The sequence below is a fragment of the Diadema setosum genome, chromosome 12 (genome assembly GCF_964275005.1).
Source record: "Diadema setosum chromosome 12, eeDiaSeto1, whole genome shotgun sequence".
Classification (NCBI taxonomy): Eukaryota; Metazoa; Echinodermata; class Echinoidea; order Diadematoida; family Diadematidae; genus Diadema; species Diadema setosum.
The window spans coordinates 33,301,111-33,315,270 of record NC_092696.1 but is presented as its reverse complement, the minus strand read 5'-3'; the positions used below and the strand labels follow the sequence as shown (position 1 = coordinate 33,315,270).

The following is a 14,160-nucleotide window of genomic DNA, read 5'->3' as shown; positions in this document are numbered from 1 at the left end:
TACATATAAAATCTAAATCTGTCTTTGAAATGATATCAAGAGTTTGGTGATGTTCCGAGTTCCATGTTGCAGTTTCTATTAAAAATCTTAATGTTCACTTGAAACACAAGTCTCTGAAATGTACTTACTTGTCTTCGCTCATCTTTCAATTACCCGTAAACATCAAATATGCACCATAACTAGATTTCCCAACCCTTCTAGCTGAAAAATAGGGATGGCTCGGCTTCCAAGTAGAAAAGAAACAGCAGGTCCAAAATTAGTGTGTAGTAAAATTATCAAGACAAATAAACTCCTTCCCAGAACAAAAGATGGGAATGGTAAGAATTCAGATTTTCTCCAAATTCAGAATGTTAGGAGGTCAATGGGATAACTCCAGTCTCATTTAACATTAGAATAGGAAAGTAGTCCAATGTAAGAGGTCAGACTTTCAAGCAAATTGGAAAAACTATAAAGTTTTGGATTCCTCTGATGAAAGTCCTTGCAAAACAGTGATGTCAGTCTCTGTATGTGCAAGTAGACATGGGGATGATATAGCCTTGTAACTGTCCTGTTAGTTTGCACATAAATTTGTAAACTTGTAAAAGAGTTGTTCTTTTTGTCACTAATTCAGCAATATATCAGCCCTCTACTTCATGAAATCATTGCTAACTTGGTACACTAAAAAATCAATTTGATCTGAGGGGAATGAAATGTGGAAATACAATGCACTCCTGTTATAACAAACACGGTTACAACAAAATTCCGGTTACAACGAAGTAAAAATTCAGGCCGCAACATTATCCATTCTATGTATTTTTTGTTTTTTGTTTATTTGTTCGGTTAGAACAAACTTTTGATATAACCAAAGAAATGTTATAATGGGAGTCTACTGTAACACCAAACTGGGATTTTAGTGAAGACTGTATGCAAGGGAATGGAAGTCTTGTATGGGCATGACGTCACCTTGCTGGGCTGGCATCCTTGAGCAAGAGTCTGGAGTTAGACACTGCAAGGGAGAAAAGCAACCCTAAGGGATGGTGTTGGGGGGGGGGGGGCGTCTCCCCTAGTACGGTAGGGAGTTTTGATAATTTTACATAGATTAAATATTACAATCTGGTGCGGTTTAGTCATGATTTCAACACATACTTGAGCAGGTGCACCCAAGGAAAAATCTAAAAAATTCTAAGCGGGGGGTATTGACCCGTTGAGGACGGGCTGATTTTGCTACAACAGGCATTTCCCATAGACACTTGCGCGAGTATACTCGGGACTCGTCCTCAATGGGTTAATGAATGTTCATAATCGGGACTTTGGAGACTCCCCCCCCCCCCCCTTTTTTTTTTTTATTTTTTACTTTTGATTCTTTAGGGTTCAGTGAAAGGATTTGTTCATCAGACTGACACAGAATTGGGTGAATTGTGCAAGAGTTGGCAGCCAGGCCTTGTCCTATCTAAACTTACGACTATGGCCAATAAAATATCACTATACATTTCAGCGACTGCATGAAATGGCAAGGAATACCTCGGTGTGCTCTGTACGACTTTTCTGCACATTTTCATGTCTATTTTTATCACTGTGCAAAACATGCAAAAATTTTCTCACTACAAATTGTTTCCCTGTTTACACTTCAACCATTACATGTATAAAGAAAAGTATGGTGGATGCAGCACATACTTTAATGAGACAGGTATTAAATGACGATTAGTTTTCAATACAGGAAACTTTTCTTTTAATGCAAAAAAAGAAAAGAAAAAAAGCAGAAATACATCTCGAACTCAAAACATATATACAAGGAATATACAACGTATTGTACAAACATAACTGCTTAACCATGCTAAAAACAACATTTTTTTAGGGGTAACATGACATGACATTACCCAGGTCATACTTCACGCTGAAATACTCCTACAGAACTTTGATATTCCCCACTTTGGTTTAATGTCTGCTGGTATTTCACGATCTTAATATAAAAAAAAATAAAATAAAGTAGGACCTACTTGGCTACTGACATTTATGATAAACTGGGAATCAAATAAATGATTTCAGCTCTTTATGATAACAACTAAATCTTGAAGTCAAAGTTCATATTCAAACATTTGCATACAGTCAAAACGGGTCTGAGCTTGCGATCATGGAATAATCTTTGTCGTAGAATCAAAAGCTCAGGCCCCTTATGACTCTAGTTTAATATTCTACTGGGCTCGCCACTATAGGATTAGCAGTTTTCAACAACTTTTTCTTGCTACATGTGCCATGCAGTTACGTTAATACACATGCAAACATGCAACATTTATCTGGGCATTATAGAATACACACTGACATGCACTGCTTCATTGAAGTAAGATGCACCAGTCAAGATGAATGTAAAAGGCTGTGATTAAATGAATACAAAATATTTTTGAAAATTTCTTTTATCAAAGGCTCATAAAAATGCATATATATCAAGTGCACACAACACAGGAATGCAGTTCTTCATCGAATACAAATCATCAAGTGTTGGACAAAGGAATCCTTCCTACTTAAGTACACTTGTAAGAAAGCATTATAAAACATCCTTTAAAATAAAATGGTTTTGTAAGAAAACTGGTGCCCTTCTTATCACCACTCCAACCATAAAATTTGCATAAAAATCTTCCTTGCACTGTTGTTGTTTGCCTTAATGGTAAAGCGATCATTATGCCATTCTTCGGTCTTCCTGCCCCTCCCCCCCCCCCTTTTTTTTTTAAATCCTGTCTTGTGCCTGCATGCAATGCATACCTTACTCATAAATCCAAAATCTGTGACGGCTTTCTAGGTGTCTGGTCTGATTAAGTCATGCTTTCATCTCCCGAATTTTCCCTTTCCAAGTGAGCACTTGAACAGTAGCAGAGGCAAACGTTTCAGGAAATGGTGCATTTCTCACACTTTGGTTTTATAGAATACATGTGTTTGAATACCTTGACACAACAATACACAAAATTTAAGGCAACATGAACAAGGTGCATCCAGCCACTGTCTCGTAAATGAAATAGCAGTGACTGGAGTATAATGATAATCGTGTGAAAGCCTATTTCAAGGTCTGCTAAGATCACTTATACTGAACGAAATAATTTCTTCAAGCCCACAGAACTGTCACCATAATCTAGAGGCTGAATACGCTATAGAAGCAGTTGCTTTATTATATCAATGTACAGTTAAAAAACAAACGTTACTTCCTGAATCCTGTTGAGGTTTATTCTTTATATGGTTGTGTGGCCTTGAATGCATAATATCATCTTCACTTTAGATATATATGATGGGAATTAAACAGTGTGATTTCAAAGGCAACACCAAGATTGTACGTACTGTACCTTTACAGTATATCGCCACTTGGACATAGACACAGGCATTAAATAGCTATCAAGTGCCTTGGTACATCAAACACCAAGGGTCATGAATATGTATGTACACGGTATGAGGTGTACACATGATGAACACAGGGTTGATACAGAGTTTGTCAAGATTGCGATGCTGCATTTGTGCATCTCACATATGGCAAAGTTTGGATGTCCTTTGATAATGAAAAGTCTATGGTTATTTGGTAGCAAGCGACATGCAATACACATGCAGTGATGGCTACTAGTATATAATGTCATGAATTACCGGTTAAAGCAATACACACAACACATGGTTTACGCAAGGCAGAAGGAAGCCTGCTTATCTACAGCATGAGTGCACCATCATTCTGGTATGTTAATTTAAAACAACAGTCTCGGTAAGGTTAAAAATGTTTGTCGCTCCTAGATTTCGGTATGGCATTCCATATAATAAACTGTGTTTCAGTTGAACATTCCCTAACAAAAAGCAGAATTTACGGGAAGTTTGATCGCATCTTTGCCGTGGAGCGACGTTCACGGACCGAGCTTTGGGCAGTCAGGATGCAGGAAATTCCTCGGCTGGACCATACCTTGCTGTTTGTCCCTGTAGAAACATAAAAGATGTTGAGCACAAGGTTAAAGCTAGGCCATCGAAGTACGCTTGAGATAACAATACTACATACAGTAAGAACATCTGCTAACATGTCTGTGTAAAACTTACTATATCATTCTTAGATGAATTACTGGGATATAACCAAAATAAATATAAATTTGTGGGTTGTTTGGCATAGAAGCACACATTACATTTTATGCAGAATTTTATGAGGCTAACCAGTAGTCATCTGCTATAAATAATAACGATTACTAAATGTTACTAATAGTTGACAGGAATTAGTAAGTACTGGTTTGGTCAAATAATAGCAGTGGAACAAAACCACTAACTTTGTTACAGATTACAAAACATCCCTCTTTTTTTTGTGTGTGTGTGTTTCTCATCACTTCATAGCTTTATCCTAGGCAGCCCCATGTCAGATATACTGTACATGTTAACTCAAATTTCAAGTCCTCAAATGCTCTAGTTGTCAGAAGTTTTACAGTATGTTTGTTTGGTTGTTTGCTTTATTTAATCACGGGGTTAAAAGTCCTCGATCAGCCAAGAGGCTGTTTTTCAGAGAGGTCGTGAACAAAGTATTTGACATAAACAGAACAAATCAAAGATACAGAACGAAACAAAATCAAATCAAACATACATAGAGGTGATATGAATATCAAAAAAGAAAAAAAAAACCACAACAAAACAAAGACTAAGCAAATCTAAAATCAATATCAATACAACAAAATACCAACAATCATCTGAGGTGATTATCTTCATTCTGGTTAAACAAACACTTCAATATAAACTATGAGTACCTGTATGAAAATTTACGACTGAATCAAGAGCATTCCTACAGGAAGACAAACTGTCTAATATTCTAATATTTTCGGGGAGATCATTGAAAATACTTATAAGTTAATTGTATGTAGCAAAAAAAGCTGCTGAAAACTGCTTATCCAATGAAGGTGAGCCAACGAAGTAAAATGGAGTCAAAAGGGGCCTGAGCTATCGATCCTAGCAGAATCTTCGTCAGAGGCAAAATGACAAACAAGCAGGGAAAGCAATCACATATAAGGACTTCACACAACAAGAACAGACAGGGACAGGCTGGGTACACAAAACAAAGAAAACAAAGGAGAGGGTGGGAAGTCATGGGCAAGGAGCCCAGCAGGTAAAGGGAGGGGGATTAGAGCAGGAGGGTGGACAGACAAAAGGTGGAGGAGGGTCAGTAATGAACATGAGGATCAAGGGGGCAACCATTGAAGGAAAGGATGAATAGGGAGGCAACATCAAAGAAGATAAGGAACACCAGAAGGATAAAGAAAGGGAAAGAGTGAAAAAAGCAACAGCAAGGGAGGGGGGGGGGGGGGTGGGGCTGAGCAAACAGAGAGCCCTTAAGTTAATTGTATGTATACATGTCTGTCAATAGATGTGCAATCAAGCAACACTATCACTGGGAAAAAGAATTAATGATCTGGAGGTAAAAACGATTGCACAAGCTGATTTTTAACATCAAATTTACAAATGACTATCGTGGTCGCTGGTAGAAAGTCTGTCATAAGATCAATAAATTGCTACACAAATTACTGTAAGAGCAGAAATTTCATGGTTGGTTGCTGGGTAAGATGAATTCTGCGGACAGTCGCAATAATTGAGCGAGCACTTCAGACAGCTCACCGCTGCCACGTCGGTTAACGGCTTTGGCAACACATACCACAGTAAAAGGTAGCTGGTTCAAACATGTACTACCCAAGCATATTCACTCCTGGTACAGGACTAGCAAACATGAAGAAAACTACAAATAACATAACAATTCTACCCCTACAATAGACCTTCTTCAAGATCCAAGACATAAATTGATAAAACATATATTTTTGTGCTAAGTTCATGTGGTAAGAAAAGAGCAAAATTTTCAACTTTTACAGTATACTAAACAACATAAACAAAATCCAGATAGAAATCATCTGTCTGGGACTTTAATGCGTGTTGTAGCAAAATCAGACCGTCCTCAACAGGTTAAGCCTTACACGTGATACTGCAGATATGTGAAAACGCCTTCCATCTGTTCTTCCGAGATCTCTCCGTCAGTCTGAGCAAGGTATGTGTAGAGCTCCTTGAAGAGTTCAAAGGGTATCCTGGCTGCCCCGCCCTCGGGATCCTTGGTCAGGATTTCACAGATCACCTTCATCGCTGATGTGATGTTCTGGAGGGGATAATGATAATGACAACAATATGATAATTAACAATGCTTATATTCATAGCGAATAGCATGTAGTTTACGTGTATAATATGCGTATGTCCCTTTGTGCTCAAGAACAGGAAAGACTACACGTACATGTATGATAGCATTACCACTGAAATATTATGGAGTTTTGTGTCCATGCTTAAACTTAAAAACACACATTTTCCAGAAGGATCTAAATTTATCGGTGCTGGTAACTTGTCTTTGATTCTGAGGTAGATTATTATTCCATAAGCAAATGCTGATGTGATGTTCTGGAAGGGAAAAAAGGACCATGATGTAGACTTTTTTTTCTGAACTTTTTTTTTTTGCCACATTCATTCATCACGAAGCCTTGCTAGAGGCCAGCTACCCACAGTCGCACAATATCTTACATTTGTTTTTTTCTTCAATAGCGATGATCAGTGCCATATAAAGAGAGCCTGGCCAACTCGGTTTTCAGCTTCTGAGTTTTGAAGCCTGTGATTGGTCAAAAGGGGTCCCGTGATCTTTATGGAGCCATGTCGTTACCATCTTGTGCCCATATGCAGTGCCCATTGTTCACTACTCCTTACTGTATAAGTGGTTATTTTCGCGAGGTTTTAATTTTCGTGAATTTCGCGAATCACAGTTGGATCCCGAATTTAACAACACGCGAAAATGTCGCCATACACTAGACTATTAACAATGCATGCAAGATAGTGTTGGTGTCAATTCGCGAAAACAACATCTCGCGAAAATGTCTGTGACCTTCTAATTTGCGAAAATATCTGTAGCTTATACAGTATTTGGTAGGTTTTCATTATTACATCAGAGCGTACACACTAACCCTGTAACTCATAATATGCTGGGCAACGACATGGCATCCAATTTACAAGTCGGCCAGACCCTCTTTCTATATGGCTCTGGCGATGACTACACAGAAACATGATGAAAATCAAGGTCAGCATTGGCTTTGTCTCAGTCAATTCTCAGTTAAAAAAAAAAAAAAAAAAAAAAAAAAAAAAAAAAAAAAAAAAACCTATGCACCTTTGCTCACAAAATACAGTAAACATTATATATCACAGAATTTCTCCAATATAGTAGTTGCAATACCTTCGTGTATATTTAGGACTACTGCCATTTTTCTTGGTTGCAATAACAAAGCACTTGTTGGCATCATTCAATTCTATTTAATTTACTTATTTATTAAGTAATAAAATCGTTGGGAAATACAGAATAAAATGTTCATAAAATGTATACAATTTAGTAAAAGCCAGAGGTTTGTTAAAATAGAATATAGCCTAAGTACATCACAATCATGACAATTTATTCTAAAAAGAGGATAATAATCTGAAAGGCCCATATGAAAGACTGCTGTGTGATGTGGTTCAATCTTGATTCTCTCATAATTCACACGGTACATGTAGTCACAATTCTCCTATCACTTGTCCGATTTGTTCAAATATCTCAAAATATTTACCAATCTGCTGCTTTTGAACAACATTTACAATTCATACATATCACCTCAAGGAAAAAATTTTCCATCAAACCGTGAACTGCAAAAGCAGTTATCAGTATCAACAGATAATTCAAGAAGTAGACAATCACTACAAGCTTTGAGACAGTCTTGCTTTGCACATGTACGTACCCCAGCAAGAGCAGAGCAGGCCAGTGAGAAGAATTTCAGCCATTCAATCTCATCCCCAAAGCTGCCGATGTGTAGCAGGCTGAACATCCGTTCCTTTGGCAGACAGTTGTCCTTCCACTTCTGCTCAAGGTCAGCCAGGGTCACAACCTTCTTGGGACCAAGCTGGAAGGATAAAAAGTAGTTATCATTTATAGCTAGAAAGGCACTAGCGGAATGCAGACCTCCACTAAGCTGCTCATACCCACCCATACTGTGATTTTCAAATTTTAATGGGTGCGTTTGAGCGCTCTCCCAAAGTGGACCAAACAATACCGAAACTGCGTCAAAGAGGAGCAGATCCAGGATTTTGAAAGGGGGGGGGGGGGCAACAAGGAAGTGACAACATTGTACCAATCCACTGAAAAAATTCATTAGAACAGTGTCTGGCGAAAATAGGGGGCACCCGAGATGCCCCCTTGGATCCCTAAAGTGTACCATACCGAAGTAAATCAAGACAAAAGGGGATCACAAGTTCGCATGTGAAGAATGTGCGTAACATGCACATACGTCGTAATGCAAAGAGTTCATTCTTTTTGTTCAGGACATCTGTAAGCAGTTTAAGCGCGCCAGGTGAATGACCTTCTTGCTACAAAATGTGTTACTCCCTCTCAAAGCAACTCATGAGGTACACTTTCTCAACAGAGGCTCAAATGCTCCAAATATAGCATAGCATGGTACGGTCTGCGTTGGTTCGGTTCGCTTTTGATCGCTTGAACACACGCTATGTCTTTTCAATTATAACAATAAGATACTATAAAAGTGGTTTCTTTCGCGGTGGTTTTATTTTCGCGCTTTTCGGTTGAACCGCGAATTTAACATCACGCGAAAATGTTTTGAACTCACCACTTGTTACAACGCTATTGCACACATGCACACATGAAGATTCCGCGCATTGAGTGTATTGATGGTCAACACACACACAGTGATACCGCGCAATGATGGTACAAGCATGTTATAAAGTACTCGAGAGACGGGGTTTCGTAAGCCTGCATTTGATTTTAATTTCTAGTTGATAAATAAAAGAATAATTTGGATTTTCATGTGCAAAATAAAAGTTTTTGCCGACTGTGAATTCACAGATTTTGCCAACTGCGAATTTAAACACACGCAAAAAAGTCAGCACCGATGGAAACCGCGAAAGTATCTGTATGCGAAAGAAACCACTTTTACAATAGCCCATTCCATACGGGAACCTGGTGGTCTGTGTATTAAAGTCTATGGGAATTTCAGAATTCAGTACGGAACGGGACAACTTAACATTTCTCTTTCATCATCTTCTCTTCTTTCTTCTTTTTTTTTTGTGTTCTTCTCCTGATGCACAATTTGACACAAATTATTACTTTCATCTTGTTGTTATTATCATTATTCACAAAATATCAACATATTTCAAAGCAAGAACGCTCCAAACACAGTGTTTAGGCAACAAAAAAAAAAAAAAAGAAAAGAAAAGAAAGGGCTCCGGATGAATGGCACGGGTGTAGTCAATGTAACATGACACCGAAAGGGTTGGTCCTTTTCGTGTAAGCCATTGCTACCTCAGGACTTGACTATGTTGGTTTGTTGGTGTGTTTTTTTTTTGTGTTTTTTGTGGGTTTTTTTTGAGTGGGTGTTCGTTTGTTTGTGTTTTTAATTTGTTTCACTTGATTGACCTGATGGTGATTAGGCAACACCAGCCTCTTTACCTGTCTGTTAAGAACTGAGAGAATTCCCGGCGTGAGTCCCGTGTCTGTCTTCTGCGTCGCCACTGGCATCTCAAGCCTCTCCTTCACTGGTGGCGTCTCACCATTTGACAGGGCATGGAAATATCTGGAATGGATAATAAAATTCAGAAACGTTATCCACAATCCATGAATCCACTACAGTGCACTTCCCTAATAACAAACATGATTATAACGAAATTCCTGTTACAACTAGTTAAAAATTCAGGCCACAACATTATCCTCTCTTTGTTTTGTTTTTTATTGCTTATTTGTTTGGTAATAATGAGATTTCTACATAACAACATTTCAGGATAAGGAAAGAAAACTGCCAATCCAGGGGAATTTGTTATAACGGGAGTCCACTGTATTAAAGCATGTACATGAAGTACAGTGTTATATACAGGACATATCACACAATAAACAGTACAGTGGTTTCTGCTGTATCACTTAAGCCATCTAAGAACATGCTTTGGATCTTGTTGGTTGGGTTGTTGTCAATTCAAGCAACTGATAATGGAAGGAAATAAAATTTGTTTGCAAAACTTCATCCAATATGATGCTGTGTGCATTTTGCTCCATCCACACAGTGGATAATACAATGAAAACGTACCCATCTACATTAACCCGTTGAGGACGAGTCCCGAGTATACTCGGGCAGGTGTCTATGGGAAATGCGTGTTGTAGCAAAATCAAACCGTCCTCAACGGGTTAAGAACAGGCATGCGATACCAATGTACTACATCAAATCTTGTCCACTCTGATTAGGTTGTGCACAACAAGAACTACACATTACATCTTTAAATACAGCTGTACCTTACAAACAACTGGTATTCTGCACATCATTTGGCACATCAATGTTTATATTGCTGGTTAAGGAAAAAAAAAAGTTTAATAATGCATGTAACAAATCCCAGTATGAGGGCAGTACACATTGCTTTTGCTGAAACCACATCTTCTCACAAAAGAGCATCCAAGAAAGGAGTTTTGGACATCTATAGGCGTAATATGAGTGGAGGTTCTTACGCGGCGGACCACTGAAGAACATCGGCAGGTTGGGTCCTGATGGCAGCCTTGGTGAACTGCTTCATGATGTCCGGAAGGTCTGGGGGAATGTTGATCTGCTGCGAGCAGTACATTGGGACGTCATCACCAACTCCTGGCATCTTGGAAGAGGTCTCTCAAATGATTTATCTGCTGACAATATAAGATGAAGGACAACTGCATGTCATACATGTAGATGTCTTATGAATGATAAACCTGAAAATATGTGGGTAAATTTTTACTTTGTTTCAGTTATTTGCAATCGAAATTTTCCTTTAAAAAAAGAAGAAAAATCACTTCTATATTACAGAGCATGTATATCACAACACCACTGATGATGATGGACAACAAGATGAAAACAGAAAAAAAGGGGGGGGGGAGAAAAGAGAAGTAAAGGAGATTATAGAAGCAGAGGAGGGGAAGAGGAAGAGGTCAGAGATGAGGAGAAGGAAAAGAACATTACTCCTGTCAGACTTGCTAGCACCACAATCATATCCTACACAAACCACAATGTTTTCATAAAAAAAAAAAAAATCTTAGTCTAGAGACTAGTTTGCAAATATCATTAATCAACTCATTTGAAATGACATTAGCATTTCATGTGACTGAAACTTAGTGTATATAGGGCCCACACACTTTGAACGCATGCATGCACGTTGTAATCTAGTGTGACTGGATAACATTTTTGCAGTGAAATGTTATAAGTTACAAGCAAGGCAAGACATTTTTTTTTTCAGAACTCTTCAATAAATATGTTACATAAATCATTGCATTGCAACACACTAACGTTAGGTCTAAGCATAGACAATAGATCATGGACACTTTGATTCAGATTCTTAATTTTTAGATCTCTAAAATCTAATTACAGTGCAGGACCTACAGTACAATGAAACATGTGGATTGTAGGTCTAGATTTTAGACTTCTAACGTTACAGAGATAGCCTGAATTTATGTTAGTTCACTGTAGACAACTAGGACAGCAAATTTTAATAATCTTAATGTAAAATTATGCGGCAACAACAGACTCTACCGTGAACAGTTAGTTCTAGAGATGTTCTAACTTATTGTTAGGTTTCTAAATAAATAGATTCTAGAGCAGAACAAGAATCAGAAACTTTCACATGCATAAAAGTGCACGTTTAACTGTTAGTGTTAGGTTTAAGTGAATTTTGCGAGGAGCCAGGATACTCGAAAGTAAAATGCAAGCGAAAGATTTCGCCTGTAAACTCACTTGTAGTAATTTATAGACCCAACAGCGTCATTCATTGCCATGTTGCTGAATGCACAGCCAGTTGAGGTTTTGTTGAGCATGCAGTGGCAATTAGTGAAAATTTCGGCAAAATTTCATGCCGAGAAATAGGCCGTCGTCGGCTCCAATTCGCAAGAAGATATATATTGCAGGACACAAATTCGAGTGATACTACTAATAGCAGGCAAATTACTACTCATTCTTATCATTCTGATAGACTTGTTACGTAAATTAACAGTAAATTTAGTCTTAAGACCTAACATAACAACACGGCTGACGTTGCGTTGGAGCCGTTCGGTCAAGTTATGGAACCATCACTATTTTGCCACATGTGGGACTGTACATAAAATCTGATCGTATCGAAGTTTTAACTAAACTTCATAGTCATCTCTTTGGTCAACTAAATAAAAATTCTGATATTACAATCTAGCGATGTTACACTCAAATTATCAAGCTTTGAATTACGTTACAATGCTTACCTTGCAAAATATTGATAAAATTGGATGCGTCGTGACTTCGCAATACTCCTGCGGAAATTTGCGTTGACAAGGCAACACTGAAGATTGAGCATGCGCAATAGCTATTTCGCACTGTTCCTCGGTACGTGTGGCATGGCCCTCGACCACAGAACTGTGCCCTCGACCACCCGACTCTCGACAAACGAATCTACACTCAGCAAAAAAGAACGTAAACACTTTTTCAACTTTACATTTCTCTTAGATTTCCCCCCCCCCTAAATGTTTATGGAATATATACCATATGAAAGGTAATTTCATTGGCTATCATCGTGATAGGTCAATGAAAATGGAAACTTTACGCATGAGTGAACACCGTTGTTTTTCTCTTCAAAGGCACAAAAGTAAAAATTGCAAAAATGAACAAGTTGTCATTAATGCGTAAATGCTCTTCCACGAAACAATAAGAACAAAAGATAAATTTAACACAATTAAAAAAAAAATGAATTCAGTTGTAAAAATATACCTATAATCTCTAAAATATCTTTGAAGCCAAAAATATCAATAAAGGCTAAAAATAATGAAGGAAAATTAAGCTTTCTCTCAAATCCAAATTCAAATGAAATGAGAGAAGAAGCATATAGGCCTATATTGAAAACATGGTAGGATTTTGATTTGACTTCTCAAATTAGGAAAATCGTAAATTATATTTGGTTCTTCAATTTGTCTCATGAATTCTTTAATAACTATATTGAATGAATGAAACAAAGATATTCTGTTCATTTAATAATCTTTGTGCCCTTACTCCCTATATCATTTGAAGTTTGAGTTGTCATAAAATTCTTAAGTTTCCCACTTCGATTTTGTTTGAGGTTACAGAGAGATAAAGAGAACGAAAACTTATTTTTTTGCTATTTCATTCATGTCTCTTATTGTATTAAACGGTTTTTGTTATCATTGTTATTTTAAAGGCCGTTCAAGATTTGTAAATGAAAGACAATATAAATTATGTAAATTTTTGCAATTTTTACTTTTGTGCCTTGGAGGACAAAAATGGATGTGTTCACCCATGTATACAGTTTCGCTTCATATTGACCTACTAGGTTAATATCGAATTAAATTACCTTTAATATGGCATATAATACATCGATTTTCATCAAAATCTTCTAAGAAAAGTATGAACTCGAAAAAGTGTCTTTTTTTTACTGAGTGTATATGATATGGTGACTGCCCTGCTCAATGACATTCGACATAATTGTAGTTTTTTGTCCTTTCTCCCTCTTTTCTGCTTCTTTATGCTTGCATCTTGATCTTATTTTTGCTTCTTTTTCTTTTTCGTACTTCCTGATCCTTTTCCTTTATATTCTCTTGTCTTTTTCCTTCTTAATTGTTCTTCATTATAGGAGCATTGCCTCCTTAAAATGCAGTTTTCTTGAGTCATATTTTGTAACATAAAAGAACAGGCTTAATTTGTTGTTGTTGTTAATTGTTACCTGAAAGAATCTTAATACACATAACGATCATAATAACAGCAATAATAACATACAATCATTTTGTTTATGCGGTGAAATGTATCTTCACATGTTTATCAGGACCAGAGGGGGTGGGGACAGCCGATTGTATAATCATGGCAAAATGAATGATTTTTATCAAATTTTATGTCAACATGTCTTCAACTGATTTCCACTTTTGTGTCATCAGTTGAGTCTTCTATCTGAATTGAGGTGAATATTCACAACATACAGCATGTTATTGTCTATGATAGGTATTCATGTTCCTTATCCCCAAACGGAGAAATGGTTTGATTAAAACTTCTCTGATTCAAAATATTACTTTATTCTCATTTGCTGTTTTTTTTTAACTTATCAAAACTTCCTCACTTTCATGTCATTAAAATGATTCTTATAGGTCTAATC

The 14,160-nt window shown here is 37.2% G+C and overlaps 1 protein-coding gene across 2 annotated transcripts; it reads right to left on the bottom strand.

The window, feature by feature from the left end:
- Positions 1-1,680: 1,680 nt before the first annotated feature.
- On the bottom strand, positions 1,681-12,400 carry LOC140235637 (ropporin-1-like protein). Of its 2 annotated transcripts, none has more exons than XM_072315647.1 (6): positions 12,269-12,400; positions 10,523-10,690; positions 9,482-9,605; positions 7,761-7,922; positions 5,937-6,112; positions 1,681-3,918 (listed from the first exon to the last, which is right to left on the bottom strand). In XM_072315647.1, exons 2-6 carry the CDS (start codon positions 10,660-10,662, stop codon positions 3,849-3,851), a joined length of 672 nt encoding a protein of 223 aa, XP_072171748.1. In that variant the 5' UTR covers positions 10,663-10,690; positions 12,269-12,400; the 3' UTR covers positions 1,681-3,848. The 2 variants fall into 2 exon arrangements, with proteins under 2 accessions (XP_072171748.1, XP_072171749.1); XM_072315648.1 differs by having other exon boundaries at positions 10,523-10,693; positions 12,269-12,331.
- Between the last annotated feature and the right edge of the window lie 1,760 nt (positions 12,401-14,160).

Coding starts and splice junctions, on each gene's coding strand:
- LOC140235637 (XM_072315647.1), bottom strand. CDS start 10,662: ATGCCAGGAGTTGGTGATGACGTCCCAATGTACTGCTCGCAGCAGATC. Junction 7,923..9,481: donor TCTCAGTTCTTAACAGACAG/GTAAAGAGGCTG, acceptor TTATCCTTCCAG/CTTGGTCCCAAGAAGGTTGT. Junction 3,919..5,936: donor ACATATCTGCAGTATCACGT/GTAAGGCTTAAC, acceptor ATGTTTCTACAG/GGACAAACAGCAAGGTATGG.